Source organism: Camelina sativa, chromosome 2 (genome assembly GCF_000633955.1).
Source record: "Camelina sativa cultivar DH55 chromosome 2, Cs, whole genome shotgun sequence".
Taxonomy (NCBI): Eukaryota; Viridiplantae; Streptophyta; class Magnoliopsida; order Brassicales; family Brassicaceae; genus Camelina; species Camelina sativa.
In genome coordinates this window covers 12,111,657-12,127,700 of record NC_025686.1, presented here as the reverse complement: position 1 = coordinate 12,127,700, position 16,044 = coordinate 12,111,657, and the positions used below count along the sequence as shown (strand labels likewise).

The window sequence follows — 16,044 nt, the reverse complement described above, 5'->3', positions numbered from 1 at the left end:
AGCGTCGCATTAGAGTTTTGCGTCTTCCCATAGGGCAGGAAATTGAAGCGTCATGCTTCGGGAGTTGTTATGTTTCGCGCCCAAACGTCACTTATGGGGACCATGGGTTTCTCTCTCTTCTCTCCCTATAAAAGGAGTGTTTCTTTGAAGCTTCCCTTACTTCTTCTCCAGCCGCAAAAATCGAGATAGTCCCCTTATCGTTTATCTATTTGACTTCATTTAGGTTTTGGTTGGTCATATTCTTAGTACCCTTTCGGGTTGTTGTTGTAATTGCCAACCTTGATCTTAATGTCGAAGGGTTGTTTTAGTCAATTCCATTGTTAACTCTTTTTGTATAGAGGATCCCTAATTTATCTCAACAACTCTGTCCTTATATAGTAACTCTTTTGAATCATTTTTTCCTGGGATTTAAGGAAATAAGCTTTCAATTATATATGGTTTTAATATATAAGTTTCCCAAAATTAAGAGAATATATAAATAGCTAAGCCGAACTTCTCTGTCTCACCCTACACTTGTTTGCTAAGTATAATGGGCTGGGCCGCCTATCCGGCCCACTATTCTTGTAAAGTCACATATTTGTGGTATATATAATGGGAAGCTCCCACATTTCGCCGTCTCGTCGCTTCTAGGGCTTTCAGAGAGTCTCGTCTTCGTCGCCGTTTCACAAGCAATCATGGTCAGCTTTGTTCATCTCTTTTGTGTTGTGAATTTTTGTTCTCTCTAATCATTTCCTATGAGGAGTTTCTGAGATTTTGTTTGTTTTTTTTTTTGTGGATCTGTGGATTAGGTGCTCCAAAACGACATCGATCTGCTCAATCCTCCTGCCGAGCTCGAGAAGAGAAAGCATAAGCTCAAGCGTCTCGTGCAATCTCCCAACTCTTTCTTCATGGTACTGTTTCCCTCTCCTTCAAACTATGTAAACACAAATGGATTCGCGATGCAATGAATACTGATTCTTTGTTTCTTTTGTGTGTGTGTGTGTGTGTTTCAGGATGTGAAATGTCAGGGATGCTTCAACATGTGAGTCTTTTTTTTTTTTAAATTGATTGTTCTGTAGAGTCGGATAATGTTGTTTTGTATTGAATTGAGAGCTGTTTTATTGAAATATCTATAGATTGGTGTTAGTAGGAAGAAACTGTATACTGTTTTTGGATTCAGTAATGATGATTTGAATTGATATATTTCTCATTTCTGAATGCATATTTATCTGTAGTGACTTTGATGAAGTGACTACACTTAGTAAGGCAGTATAGTCGATTGGGTGCATTATCAACTAGAGATGATTGATATTAGGAAGAGTTTTCTAAGCTATTAGAGATCAGTAGTGATGTGGAGAGATTATTACATTAAGTAAATCTCCTGTGATGTGAGTTACATTGTTTGTTTTGCGCTACTCTGCTGCTTTATTCGCTGTTTTTTTTTTAATATGTGGGTGATGTGAAGAGATTACAGTTGGTAATGATTTGGTTGTGGATTATTTTTGCAGAACTACTGTGTTCAGCCATTCTCAAACAGTTGTAGTGTGCGGAAACTGTCAGACCGTTCTCTGCCAGCCCACTGGTGGTAAAGCAAGGCTCCAAGAAGGATGCTCTTTCAGGAAAAAGTAGTGACTTTGAGATCTCACGAAATCAGTCATCTTTTTCACAGATGTTTTCTGTTGAGGATTCAGATCTTTCTTTAGTTTTGTTTTCTTGCTTTTAGTAGTTTTAATGTCTGACTTTTTTTTCTTTCTTATGAGAAGATTTATAAAGGGATGATGAAACTACTAGATGAGTAGTCGATTAGAACTCTTGTCTTGTTGAAACAGTGTCTGCTTTCTTTTTTAAGGTTTAATCGTTTCTCAAGCTGTGCGTTTTCTCTTGGTTCTTACTTGATTTTTTTGGTAGTTTAGTCACTCTTTGAACAAACAACCATTGTTAAATTTGAGTTGTGCAAAAGTATTGTAATATATCACTTATTAGAAGAAACTGAGACTTAACTTAACTTGAGATATTGGTTTTAACATTGTGAAGTTTAGTTGCTGAGGATTAAGTGAGGACTGAACGGTAAACATTAGATGTGTTTGTAAGCTAATAAGATACCGTTGATACCACTGTTGGTGTTTGTATTTTCGATGATTTTGTTAGCTTTTGGTAGTTTAGTTTCTGTTATGGTGAATTGGAATAAGAGTAGCACTGTTCCAACGTTATGTCTTTGGCAATCTGAATGGGAATGTCTAATCCAACACTTGAAATACTCTCTCCGTTTCAAAAAATATAGGATGTTTTAAGCAAAACAGCCAGATTAATAAGTCTTTACTTTTAACAAGTTCAACCAATCAGAAACAATACTGCATAATATAAAATACTAAACTAATCTAAAAGTTTCATTGAAATTTGAAAACATCATATATTATGAAACAATAAACTTCTCCAAAACATCTTATATTTTGAAATGGAGGAAATATGTTTTATGGTTTTTAGTCTAAAACTCCCAAGTCTTTAACTATAGATGACACAAGCCCGTATTTTTTTTTCCTTTTACAGATGACAAAGAAAGAAAAGACAGAAAGACCATGCAATATTTTCTCTGAAATGTAAAACAGATGAACATTACGTTTTGAACTCTTTTTCCTAGCTAAAAAAATCAGTGTAAAAATCGTTTCCATAGTCTAAATACTCAATTGGGCTATGAATTTGGATACCGAGCAATGAAACTTTTCCAAGTAGTAGTATCCTCTAAACTGAATTTTAAATCAAATGGACAAGACAATGTAACAATATCATGTTTTTCTTTTCTTTTGACATCGACTATGTTATATAATATCCAAAAATCTAAAATAACAAGAAATCTAGAAAAAGAAAAGAAAAAAATAGAGATCGAAGTGTTGTTATAAACGAAATAGAATCTTATTAAAAAAAAAAACCTAAAAATCATGATCCATGAGCAAGAAGAAATTTCGCGGCGCCTTGAAATGTGAGAGAGACCAAGTGCGTAAACACTTTCCAATTATACAACAAAACCATCAAATGCTTTTTTCTCCATTTCATCTTTTTCTCTGATTTTTAAAAAAGGTAAATAAGAATCTATATAAAAGAAAAAGTAAAATTATAAAGTGGTTTAAAAGACAAGTACAATGAATTTACGTCGCCGCTGGATCAAGCATCTTTCCCAATTGTGAGTTTTTTCTTTCTAAGAAAATTATTTTTTTTTTACACAAATTTGATGAAACCTCTTTTTGGGTAACAATTGATAACTTTTGTTTTGATAATTTAGCTGTGCTTTTGCTTTCGTAGGTAAAGTTAATCACATTTAATAACTAAAGTCGTATTCAATCAGATCTTTAAAAGACGAAGTGGACAATGGTTTCGACTCTTTGTGGATACATACGTCATTTATAAATTATGTAATCTCGTCTGTTAATGTATATATATATATATATATTTATACTCTCAATTCTCAAGTCTCAACTACTACTATAGTTCATTTTTTCACAAATATTTATTCATTTTTTATCACCAAAATCTCTGTCCTAACTTATTTAGTTTCTAACAATATATTATTGTAATGACTGTATGGTGTGTAATCTTCACTGAACATAAAAATTACACAAGAGTTATTTCATTATATATACCATGTGGCCAAGCATACGTATTGCACTTTTTTGGTTTTCATAGATAAACCGATCGGAGTGATCTAGTTTCTAGAGTCCCACAACAGTACGAACTAGAGTTCAATCGACCACTGGAGAAGTATTACGATATGAGCTGTCTTTTGAGAATAGTAGGCTATGTTATTAATACGAGATGCTCTAACATAACTTAGCCCATATCATAATAAGAGGTTTATAATATATTTTAAAACGTGTGATCCGGAGTTTAATTAAAGCCCTCTACAACAAACTCTCAACACCCAAACCTCTAAGAAGTTTCTTTCAACCTATTTAAACATATTTATATCAACACGCTCTCAAACGTCCCGCGAGAGGCAAATGTACACAGTACACGTACGCCATGTTAAGTTTACAAAACTTTGTGCATATAATAAATAAATAAAAAAACCTTGTGCATATTCTGACGTACCAAGCATCAATAGTACTACTATACTCAAGAAATAATGAACATTTCTATATTTCGTTTTAAATTAATAGTAGGCATAGGCATGATACTTTATAAGAAAAGAAAGAAAAAAACACATCCGACTCATCGGCGCCAAAGTGGAAATTTAATTCCCCGTTAGGCCACATTTTATAAACGAAATTAACGTAAAACTAATTTCATGAGATTCTTTATCAAAGAAAGGAATAATAGGAATATCAAATGCATACGTTCGTAAAATGTAGGCACGGTGCAATTTGATTAAAGAGAACGTGCAATAAAGGTTGAAATACAGAAAAAAAGTAAGTGATCCACTACATCAAATGGCTTATGTACACGTGGCGAACTGTGAGAAGATTGCTGCGCCATTAAGTAAAACATATAGCCGTTAACTCAACAATACGACAAGACTCTCACAAAGCCATGACTTGTGACCGTACCTTTTGAAAACACACTTGACACTCCCATAGTCCTATATAAACCTCTACGTGCTCTTACCTCCAATGTTCCTTTCCATGCTAATTAAGCAACATCCACCACCATAATAGAAAAAAAAAACACAATTATTGAAGCTCTCTCAAAGAAGAAGAAAATATGAAGAAAGCTACGGCATTGATGAAACAGATCGTTTGTTTGTTGAGCTCCGCGGCAAAGGCCAAATCTATAGCCATAAAGAACAAAACAAGTGCCTTCAAAACAAGAGTCCTCATGTTGTCCCTTGTGAAACACAAGAAGCTCGGGTTCCGTTCGATTTCCAACAAAATCCACAACCTCTTGGGCCATGCAGATCAAGATCAAGATCATGAGGACAACAACCAAGACCAAGACAAGAACAAGGCTATAGTTCTCTACAGCAGCAAGTCATCCACAATGGCCCATCATGAGGAATACGACGTTCACGAGGACAACGACAAGTATCCTGATCTGAGGCACACGTTGTTCGAAGGAGAGGATGATTTTGGGGACTTGGAAGAGGAAGGTCAAGGCAGTTCTGTGATAGATATGGTGAGGAACTCGAAGGAAGAAGAAGGAGAGAATTTCAAGCTAGAAGATGAGATCGACCATGTCGCAGATCTCTTTATTTCAAGGTTTCATAAGCAGATGAAGCTTCAGAAACTCTTGTCTTTCAAGAGGTATCAAGAAATGCTAGCCCGGGGCACCTAAACCCATAGCCATATATATGACCATATATATAAAAAAAAACATGTTGGCGATAGATATAAAGAATAGATTCATATTATGATCATTTGCTAACGTTCTTATTTTCTGTTGTCTATTATAAATCCTTCGAACCCTCTTATTTTCTAGGATCAAAATATCATGATCTCTTAGATGTGTTTGTATTTAACATGTTGGGTTGAAGGAAGGATCTGTGTTGTGGAATATGTTTTCTTCCTCCTAGAGGTCGTATTATGTGTAAGATCTTTGAAATGTTACAATATTGGGCACTCTATTTTTTTTGGCTTATATTTCACTTATTACAGTCCTTAATTATATGTTGATACATTTGTTTCAATTACGTACTCAAGACGCAACAGCTAGCATTCAGGATCACAAGATCGATTCTTTTGTTTGATTTTCTGCCTGAGTGACTTTGAATCTAGATGATTTGTTAAGCAATTTAAGTAGTTTTTTTTTCCACAAACATTTTTATGTAAATTAAAGTAGTATTGTTTTTCCAAATATGTGTTAGTGTTATTTTGCCAATTACTACTAAAAAAATTGTAAGGCACGGAAATTTTTGTGGCTGTAACCTATATCATCCGTGGCTATAAACCTTATTAGCTATGAATTGTCACATACTAATTAAATCCGACATTGTTAAGTATTTAGTAAAGTATATTTCTCATTAAGATCAAATGTAACTAATACAAGGGATATTTATACTAGAGTATTAGGACTAAGTAAAAGGAAGCTTAATCCAAACTTATATACATATATATACTAATATACCCTTCTCAAGCTGAATTCGCAGCAGACAAGAAGAGGCTTGAAATAGATAGTTTCTGCAGAATTGAGTGAAATGGAGCCGGTTGCAGAGGTTTCGTCAAGATGTCAGCCAACTGATTCTCGGTGGCAACATGTAGAACTTTGAGAAAGCCACTCTTAATCTGATCTCGAGTAATGTGGCAATCGATCTCAACGTGCTTTGTTCTTTCGTGAAACCACTACAAGAAAAAGCTGTCATTGTGACATTAGTTTGAGACGAAAATTTTTTGTCACAAATTTGTGACCGTTTAGATACTTTGTTGTGACATAATTTTTCAGTCTTAAATTAGTAATTATTTCGTCACAATATTATTACGATTCTGTGCAATATTAACACCGGATTATGAGCAATGTGTAGTGCCGATTTGTTGTCACAGAAAAGCTTGGCCTGTATTCGTGGAGTCTGACGCAAATCCTTCAACATTTGATTAAGCCAGAGCAACTCCTTAGTAGCGTGTGCCATGCTCCTGTACTCAGCCTCGGTGCTACTCGAACTCACAACATCTTGCTTCTTGGATTTCCAAGAGATCAAAGAATCTCCTAGAAAAACACAAATGCCAGAAACAGACCGCCTAGAATCCTTGCAAGTTCCCCAATCTGCATCCGAGAATGCATTTAAGCATAAATCAGTAGAAGCAGAGAAGAAGAGGCCTTGACCTGGATCGTTCTTCAAATATTTGAGAACATGATGAGCAGCCTCTAGATGAGCGTCTGTCGGGCATGAAAGAAACTTGCTCAGACGATTGACGGCAAAAGTAATGTCTGGTCTTGTAATGCACAAATACAACAACCGTCCGATCAGTTCCCAAAAAGGTCATCCATCATTAAGCAAGAGACCCGTGTCTTTAGTCAGAACCTTCTTATAATCCATAGGTACTGCCTTTGGTTTGCATCCCAATAAACCTGTATCAGCAAGAATATCAAGACAATACTTGCGCTGACTTACAGATATTCCACTTGCATTTCTCGCAATCTCAAGTCCTAAGAAGAAACGAGCTGGGCCAAGGTCTTTAGTCTTGAAGTGTTTCGCCAGAGATGCCTTAAGTTGGAACACGGCTTCATCACTGCTACTCACAATCAAAATATCATCGATATAGACCAAGGCCGCAATATATGAAGAAGCTAATTCTTTAACGAACAGAGTATTATCACCATATGCTTGCGAGAAACCATCATCAAGAAAAACTTTAGAGAGGGACTTATACCATTGTCGCAAAGCCTGTTTCAAGCCATAGAGTGACTTGTTAAGCTTACACACAGGATTTGGTGGCAATGTAACGCTTGGGGGTGGTGTATAACCCTGAGGTAAGCTCATGTATATTTCTTCCTCGAGGTCACTATGAAGAAAGGCATTAGTAACGTCCATCTGAGTGAGGCTCCATCCATGCTTAGCAGCTAAACCAAGGACCAACTTCAACCTAGCTAGCTTTGCGACAGGCGAAAAAGTGTCAATGTAATCGATGCTCTCTTGTTGTGTGAAGCCCTTTGCCACTAAACGAGCCTTATACCGTTCTATAGTGCCATCAGCATGATACTTGATCGTATAAACCCACTTACACCCCACAATATTTTTACCTGGAGGTAAGGAGACAACATCGAATGTCCGATTGAGTTCCATAGCTTCAAGCTCCACATCCATCGCCTTTGTCCACCGAACAGATACTATGGCATCCTTAAAGGTTTTTGGTTCTGTTTCGATAGAAATAGAGAGGACATAGGACTGATAGGGTGGTTTGAACACATAATAAGATAAAACAGAGGATAGTGGATAGGGTGTAGTAATAGGTTTGGAATGTGTTGAATAAGAGCGGTTAGAATGTTGAATAAGAGCACAATGGTAATCAGATAAGTAACCTGAAGCCTTTGTTGTGCGTCGTGGTCTGGCATTAGATGATGAAGTAGTTCCTGTTCCCGTAGTGACTGTCTCCGCATTCCCAGATGATGTACTAGGGACGAATGTGTGTGATGCAGATGATGTAGGTGCTGAAACAGTAGAAATATCTAATGCAACAGGAACATGGGATGGAAGAATCAAGTCACTCATGATGTTCGAAGGATGCCTAGTATGACTAGAATGAAAAGGAAACTCGTTTTCATGAAAAACAACATTACGAGACACATAAACAACATTAGTATCCAGATTAATCACCTTATATCCTTTATATCCCGGAGAATAACCTAAAAAGCACATTTGTCTGCTCTATGACTAAACTTTGTTCTATCTTTTAGCAATGTCGAGACATAAAAAAGACAACCAAACGTACGAAGGAGATCATATGAAGGTGGTTTCTTATTCAACAATTCATAAGGAGATAAGTTCTTTAACAGCTTAGAAGGTGTTCTATTTATCAAGAATACAACAGTCAAGACACAGTCACTCCAATAAGCAATAGGAACATTAGATTGAAACAACAATGCGCTAGCAACATTAAGAAGATGTTGATGCTTTCTTTCAACTACAGAATTTTGTTGTGGTGTGTATGCACAAGCGAACTGATGAAGCATGCCATGTTGTCTAATAAGATCAGTGAAAGCCAATTCAGGAGCATTATCTGTTCTAATTGCTTTAATATTTGAATTATATTGAGTCTTAACATACTGAATAAAAGCTGGAAAATGTTGTAAAACATCACTTTATTCCTCATCATGTAAACCCAAGTACAACGAGTAGAATCGTCTACAATGGTAAGAAAATACTTATATCCTTCTACAGACTCGATAGAGAAAGGACCCCAAACATCTAAATGGATCAAATCAAAAGGTGAACTAGACAAACGATTATGAGACTCAAAAGGTAAGCGTTTTTGTTTAGCTAATGGGCAAATAGAACAATGAGAGTGTAAAGACAAACCAGACTTGGTAATATGCAAAACAGTAAAAAGCTGTTGTAACTTGTCAGTAGAAAGATGTCCTAGGCGTTAATGCCACAGATGTCCATCCACCACCAAGGATCCAGAGAAGTTCAATGAAGCAGGAGACTTAGACACAGCGAGAGATGATGCATCAAGTTGCAGAATGTACAGTTTATGCATAAGAGTTCCTCTACCAATCGTCAAGCCCTGAATAAACTCCTGAATAATGCAAGAATCAATGTAAAAATGTGCAGAACAATGATTATGTTGTAATAAAGAACTAACAGAAATCAAATTGAACTTGAATGTTGGCACATGGAGAACATCAGTCAAGATAAGCGATGATGATACTGGAACAGTGCCAGTGTGTGTGATATCAACCCTAGTACCATTCGGGAGAGAAACAGTTACCCCAGAAACTAGAACAATTTCACTAAATAATGACAAATCAGAACACACATGAGTGGTGGCTCCACTGTCAATTATCCAAGAACCATGTGGGAGATTAGAGTATAAGGAGGATAAATATTGGTGTTGAAAAGTTAGAACATTGTTTTCAAAACGAAGAGAAGTTGATGGAAAGGGAATGATACCCGAAGTAGATTGGACTGCCATAACACCATGCACGGTAACAGACGCAGTCGACGGGGAAGGGGCCGGATTCTCTGAAACTCGAACATGTGCTGTCAAATGCTTAATAAGATCTTGTACTTGAGTAGGCGTCATATTGTGCAAGTCAAGGTTAGAGACAGTTGAAGCACTGGAAGATGACTGAGCCTGGGAAGAACTTGTTATAGGACCATTCATCGGGTCTAGACCACTCATCGGGTCACTCATAACATTTGCCACTGTATGCGGGCGTTGCTGACTCTGAGAAAATCCTCGAGGTTGAGAAGGCTGTGATGGAGCTAGATGTCTCTGAGACTGATAGTTAGAGAGAGAGCTCTTGAAGCCTGGAATGTAACCTGGAGGGTATCCATGAAGCTTGAAGCATTTGTTAATAACATGACCATTTTGTCCACAATGGGTACAAATAGGTTTCGGTGGGCGAGAGCGATATCCACCTTGAACCGCATTGGCTGCGTTATCAACCGGGCTTTGATAACCTTGTGGAAGCAGGGGAGCCAAGCCAGTTGTCTGGAAAACAACGTTATCCGACCGAGGAAGAGGCTTGATGGAATGATGCCTCTCATCCTGAGTAACCATATTGAAGGCAGTCTCAATAGTCGGTATTGGTTGCAACATCAAGATATGTCGCCTAGTAGCATCGTAAGAATCATTCAGTCCCATGAGGAACTTCGTCACTCTACTCCTCTCCTGTAATTTCTCCCATAAGGTTGCAGCATTGCATTCACATCTTCCACAAGTACACACTGGTAACTCTACGTAGTTCTTATGCTCTTCCCAAAGTGTAACAAGTCGTGTGTAATAGGTGGTCACATCCAAAGCACCCTGTTGAATACTATTCAAACGCTGCTCAATTTCAAAGACGCGAGGAGCATCATCCTGCTTGAAACGAGCCAACACATTCTTCCAAATTCCTTCAGCCGTGGGAATGAATAACAAACTCGCACTAATTTCCTTACTCACCGAATTCATTAGCCAAGTCGAGACCATGTCATAGCATCTGGACCAAGATCCAAAGTCTCGATGATCCGAAGCTGGTTTCAAGATAGTACCGTCAATAAAACCAAGCTTATTACGAACATTCAATCCCATACGAACCGAACGACGCCAAGAAGTAAACTCCGCACCAGTACAAAGACGATCAGAAACAAGTATGAGACCAGCATGATCCCGACTATGAAGAAAGTAAGGATTCTCATACTGATATGTGGCATAAGTCATACCAGTATTCGCAGATTCCATTACTCAATCCAAAAAACGATGAAGCGAATTCCAAAAATCAAGAATCACCAAAGCTAAATCGGAGTCCGATGATCTTAAACACCTAACCAATCAAGATGATAGAGCAACCAAGATTACAACGAAACACCAGAAGGAAGCACTAACCAGCTCAACAATAGCAAGCAACAATTCCGCGAAGAAGAGAGCGACGAAACAGCGATGTGAGGCACTCATTGATTCGAATCGGTGCTCAGAAATAGCTGAAAAATAGATCGCAAGACGCGGAATGAAGAAGCAAAGCTGGGACAGAGATGAATTGAAACAATTCGAAGTAGCGGAAGCTTAATTTTCCCAAGAAAATTTTCTGTTAAGCGTTTTCTCGAGAAAAGAATGAGAAAAATTCATTTTGCTTTGATACCATGTTAACTATTTAGTAAAGTATTGTGACAACCCGTCCGTGGATCCCACTAGCCTCACTGCTAGTTGCCCCCATAGGCTGGCCCTGCAGGGCATCGATCCTAACCCATCACTGTGGATTAACTCACATAATCCACCAGTAGGTTATTGGTGCATCAGGCGTTCCTCGAACCCTGGTCCCTCACCCTTTAACAACCTTCCCACAGACAAGTTGCCACCAATTGATCTGCAGGTCAATTGGTGGCAACTTGTCCTGTGGGAAGGTTGTTAAAGGGTGGGGACCAGGGTTCGAGGAACGCCTGGCGCACCAATAACCTACTGGTGGATGTGGATTTCCACAGTGATGGGTTAGGATCGATGCCCTGCAGGGCCAACTTGGGGTCCGTTTGGGCGGCTAGCAGTGAGGCTAGCGGGCTAGCAGTGAGGCTAGTGGGATCCACGGGACGGGTTGTTACAAGTATATTTCTCATTAAGATCAAATGTAACTAATACAAGGGGTATTTATACTGGAGTATTAGGACTAAGTAAAAGGAAGCTTAATCCCAACTTATATACATATATACTAATAGACATGGATTGCACTTTGCACATGCTTCATTGAGCGTCGAAAGGTAAGAAAATTTTGTACGTACATAGAAAATCTATGTTTCAACATGTTGAGTTTCAACGACTTTTTGCAAAGCTTCACTACTAATTTTGCATTATTTGTGAGAAACATATCTGCGTATGCCATTTTTTTCATGTGAATTTTCATATAATGAAAAAGTGTGTATATATACCATTTTCGCAGGTGAAGTAAAAACTGATTGCACTCCTCTGCAAATCTGAAATGAAAACGGCCTGATGATACTTGATGAGGTTTACTTCTTGTCTATTACAACTTTGATTTCTTTAAAAACAAATAAAAGACTCTTTCAGAAAAGTTGATTCTTTTCATTTTCGATCGTGAATATACATTTGAGGACGCAGATGTGGATCAGGATGGACAGAAATGGAGCAGTTTTGTTATCCAAAACCCATTGTCTTTGCTTAAAATCATGACTAGCTCTTCCGTATATCATATACGTACGTCACCTTGCTATGATACTATGGGTTTTAGCCAAATTTGGTGCTGTTTGCATATGATGTTTACCAAATTTGGAGGACTGAAAACTTAATTTTTAGGGAAATAAATAAAACCATGACGTTTCCGTGAGTTTTGTCTCTTGACTTGGCGGTGGACAAGATTGAAACAAAGAAAGCTGGTTTATATTGTTAGAGGAACGAAACGAGAAAAGTTAGTTACGCGAAAGTTTGACTCTCATTTCATTCATCTTAGTTGATCTTACATTTACAATGAACCCTCTTATATGACTAGAGAGTTTGACTCATGTTTACTAAACCAAGACTAACAAACCCGGTTTACACAAATCAATTTAGATCATCTTTTACTCTAATACCCTCCCTCAAGATGGCATATATATAGAGATCAAGCCCATCTTGCCAATAAGAGCATGAAACTGTCCTGCTTGTACGGCTTTGGTGAAAACGTCCGCCAGCTGTTTGTCTGTTGTGACATGAAGTGTTTTGACCAGACCATTAGTAACACATTCTCTAACCTTGTGGCAGTCTATCTGAAGATGTTTAGTCCTTTCGTGAAATACAACATTATTTGCAATGTGAATTGCCGCAATACTATCACAAAAGAAGGCAACTGCTTTTGTTTGAGGTGCATGTAGTTCTCCAAGAAGATTTACCAACCATCGAATCTCTTTGACAGGAAAACCCATTGCACGATACTCAGATTCTGCAGAGGACATTGAAAGAGTGTCCTGCTTTTTAGATTTCCTAGAGATCAAAGATGTACCAAGAAACATGCAATATCCAGTGGTTGAGCGTCGAGAGTCTTTGCAGGAACCCCAATCTGCATCTGTGAAAGCTGTTAATGTGAGATCTGCTGTAGCCGAGTAGAACAAACCCATGCCTATACTTCCTTTGAGGTAGTGCAATACTCTATACGCAGCCTGCAAATGAGAGGGCTTAGGAGCAGAAGTAAATTGACACAGCCTATTTACTGCATAGGTAATATCAGGCCTTGTTATTGTCAGATACATCATCCTTCCCACCAGTCTTCTGTACTGTTTCGGATCCGAAAGCAAAGTTTCTGAGCTATCCTGAACCAGTGAAACATTCGGATCCATTGGAATACTTACTTCTTTGCAAGCTAACAAACCCGTTTCTTCAAGCAATTCCAAAGTATACTTGCGCTGACAAAGAGAAATCCCTTTACTGGATCTTGCAATCTCAAGTCTAAGAAAATATCTCAAAGTTCCAAGATCTCTGAGTTTAAAAGAACTCCGTAGATAATTTATTAGCTTGGCAACTTCATGCTCATCATTTGTTGTGATGATAATATCATCAACATACACCAACACAGCCACATATTTCCCATTCACATTTCTCACAAACAACGTATGATCAGTATACGATTTCTTAAAACCAAGTTGCAGAAGAATATAGCTAAACTTAAGGAACCACTACCGCGATGCTTGTTTCAAACCATAGAGGGATTTGTGTAACTTACATACCGCATTTGGTGGCTGATGTTCATATATTTTACTATTTTTTCCCTTAGTTTATTCACATCTTTTGCTTTCCCTTAGTTTATTCACATCTTTTGCATCTTTTGCTAGCCATTTTCATCATTATTGTGTAGCTTTAGGCCAAATCATGCATTAGAGTTTAGTTGCATTGCATTTGCATCTTTTCATGCATAAACAGGTGATTTTGGAGCTTAAGGGGCATGGATGCAATGCTGAGGAGATGTGAAGCAATCATGAGGAGGAAAGCAAGAGAGTTAAGGCTGAAGAACCAAGCTCCGGAGTCCAGCTCGACCAAGCACTCGACCGAGTGGGTAGATGGACTCGACCGAGTGGAGTGTGCACGAGAGAAGCCAGCTCGACCATGGACTCGACCGAGCACTGGTCGAGTTGACCGAGCCGTTGACTACTTTGACTTTTTCTATTTTTAGGGCTTCCACCTCCTCACCTATATAAGGCCTTGTACCTGCAGCCACCAAAGAGTCCAGCTTTTTAGATATTCCCTAAACCTAGTTTTTACCTTTTTTAGCTTTATTTCTTTTGCATTTTTATTTTAAAGATCTTGTACTTCCTTAAGAGAGAAGACTAGATTCTTGTATTTTGTTGGTTCTATAACTTTCAAGATATTGAGAATTTGAGTTTCATCCTTTCATCAATATTGAAGATCTTTGTTTAATCTTTCTAATAATGCAAGTTTCAATATTTTCTGGGTTTTTGACTTTGTTCATCATGTATTGTTGTGAGTAGTTTGCTTAGGATCTTGAGGATGGGTTAGGATGGATTGATCTTGTGGTTTGTGTGATTTGGTCAAGCTTGATTGTTGTAGATCTCTTCTAGGGTAGATGATCTTAATGCTGATTCTATATCTGAGAGGGTAGAGTCTGATTTCAAGCTTCTTAGCATCACACCAATGTTTAGGAAGCATAGATAAGGCTAGATCTAGAGCTTACCATTAGGCTTGCTAAGAGATTAGAGGTCTTGTTTGGTTTGAGATGTATTGCTTAATGCCTGCTTGTGTAGATTCTTTACTGTGTGAGAACAAGTCTAGAATTGCATAGGTTTGATTGTTTCTTGACCATGAGAGTGGGAGAAACTTGTCTTAGATTAATATGTCTAGAGGTTAGCTCAAAGTTTGCTTGAGATTTGTTGACCAAGTTAGATAACCACAATGATTAGTCCATCCCATGAATCCATCCTCAGGACCTTCTTTGTTTATTGAAATCTTAGTCTTAATCCTGTTGCTTGCTTGTTGTTTGATTGGATTTAGCATTACTCTGTTTTTATTGCATTGCTCTGTTTCTGCGTCTAGTCTAGCTCGACCACCCACTCGACCTACACTCGGTCGAGTGCTGCTCGAGTTCATCCCCAGAACTCNTACCATTCCCAGGACGTTTCAAGGCACAAAAGATAAGAGAACTCAGGGAGATCATTGAGAAAAAGGAGAAGATAGCTTTGCAACAAGAGAAGGAGAAAGCCTTGAAAGAAGAGGTTGTCATTAAGGAAGTGATGACTTTGAAGGAAGAAGTAGTCATTGAAAAGAAGGATGTAATGGCCATACAACAGGAGGTTGTCATTGAGAAGAAGGAGGAAGTGATGGCTTTGCAACAAGAGGAAGTGAAAATCTTGAAGGAAGTAATGGCTATACAAGAGACTATCATTGCTTACCAAGAAGAAGAGAGAGGACCTGCTTTGGAACAGCATGCTCTATACCCTCTCTATCAANCTGACTTAAGAGCTATGATGCAACAATTATTGCTTGGGCAAGCCAATCAACAGATTGAGGCAGCAAGGCATTTTGGAGAGCTGAACCAAACATTGGATTCTTATTCTCATGACCTGAGTAACCAGCTTGAGAGTCTGACCTCTTCATTTCAGTGCATGGAGAGCTCCATTTCTTCTACTTCAGCTCCTAATCCACACCAACTTCCTGAACAAGCTATTCCATACCCAAGGGAGATCACTGTTAAAGCTATCCATCTCCATGAGGAATATGTCACTGAAGACAGTGAGGTTCAAGGTGGGGAGGGTTGGTCACTAATTGAAGCCCAGAGTGAAGGTTTTACTCAGCAGACTGAGGTAGAGAAACCACTCGACCAGGTGCTCGACCACACACACGATCGAGTACATGATCGAGTGACTGATCGAGTTGCAGACACAGAAGCTCTTAAGCCTGCTAGATACATTCCTCCTGCTTACAAACCGCCTCTACCATTTCCAGGACGTTTAAAGGCAGAAAAGATAAGAGAACTCAGGGAGATCATTGAGAAAAAGGAGAAGATAGC

The 16,044-nt window shown here is 38.2% G+C and overlaps 4 protein-coding genes across 4 annotated transcripts; 2 read left to right on the top strand and 2 right to left on the bottom strand.

The window, feature by feature from the left end:
* On the top strand, positions 664-1,845 carry LOC104722578 (40S ribosomal protein S27-3; the record flags this gene model as incomplete). Its single annotated transcript, XM_010440775.2, is given in 4 exon segments — positions 664-677; positions 789-890; positions 993-1,021; positions 1,488-1,845. Coding segments are annotated over 4 exon segments (255 nt in total). The 3' UTR covers positions 1,609-1,845.
* Positions 4,579-5,544, top strand: LOC104722567. Its single transcript, XM_010440765.2, has one exon. It carries the CDS (start codon positions 4,672-4,674, stop codon positions 5,239-5,241), a length of 570 nt encoding a protein of 189 aa, XP_010439067.1. The 5' UTR covers positions 4,579-4,671; the 3' UTR covers positions 5,242-5,544.
* On the bottom strand, positions 8,985-10,787 carry LOC104751022. Its single transcript, XM_010472894.1, has 3 exons — positions 9,512-10,787; positions 9,204-9,337; positions 8,985-9,137 (listed from the first exon to the last, which is right to left on the bottom strand). Exons 1-3 carry the CDS (start codon positions 10,785-10,787, stop codon positions 8,985-8,987), a joined length of 1,563 nt encoding a protein of 520 aa, XP_010471196.1.
* Positions 12,629-13,363, bottom strand: LOC109126631 (uncharacterized mitochondrial protein AtMg00810-like). The gene has a single exon (XM_019230352.1). It carries the CDS (start codon positions 13,361-13,363, stop codon positions 12,629-12,631), a length of 735 nt encoding a protein of 244 aa, XP_019085897.1.

What these genes read in the sequence shown, in the direction of transcription:
- LOC109126631 (XM_019230352.1), bottom strand. Translation starts at nt 13,363, where the DNA reads ATGGATCCGAATGTTTCACTGGTTCAGGATAGCTCAGAAACTTTGCTT.
- LOC104751022 (XM_010472894.1), bottom strand. Translation starts at nt 10,787, where the DNA reads ATGGAATCTGCGAATACTGGTATGACTTATGCCACATATCAGTATGAG. An exon ending in GGCAGTCCAATCTACTTCGG is followed by an intron (nt 9,338 to 9,511) that starts GTATCATTCCCT and finishes AAATTGTTCTAG; the next exon opens with TTTCTGGGGTAACTGTTTCT. An exon ending in TCAAGTTCAATTTGATTTCT is followed by an intron (nt 9,138 to 9,203) that starts GTTAGTTCTTTA and finishes TGCATTATTCAG; the next exon opens with GAGTTTATTCAGGGCTTGAC.
- LOC104722567 (XM_010440765.2), top strand. Translation starts at nt 4,672, where the DNA reads ATGAAGAAAGCTACGGCATTGATGAAACAGATCGTTTGTTTGTTGAGC.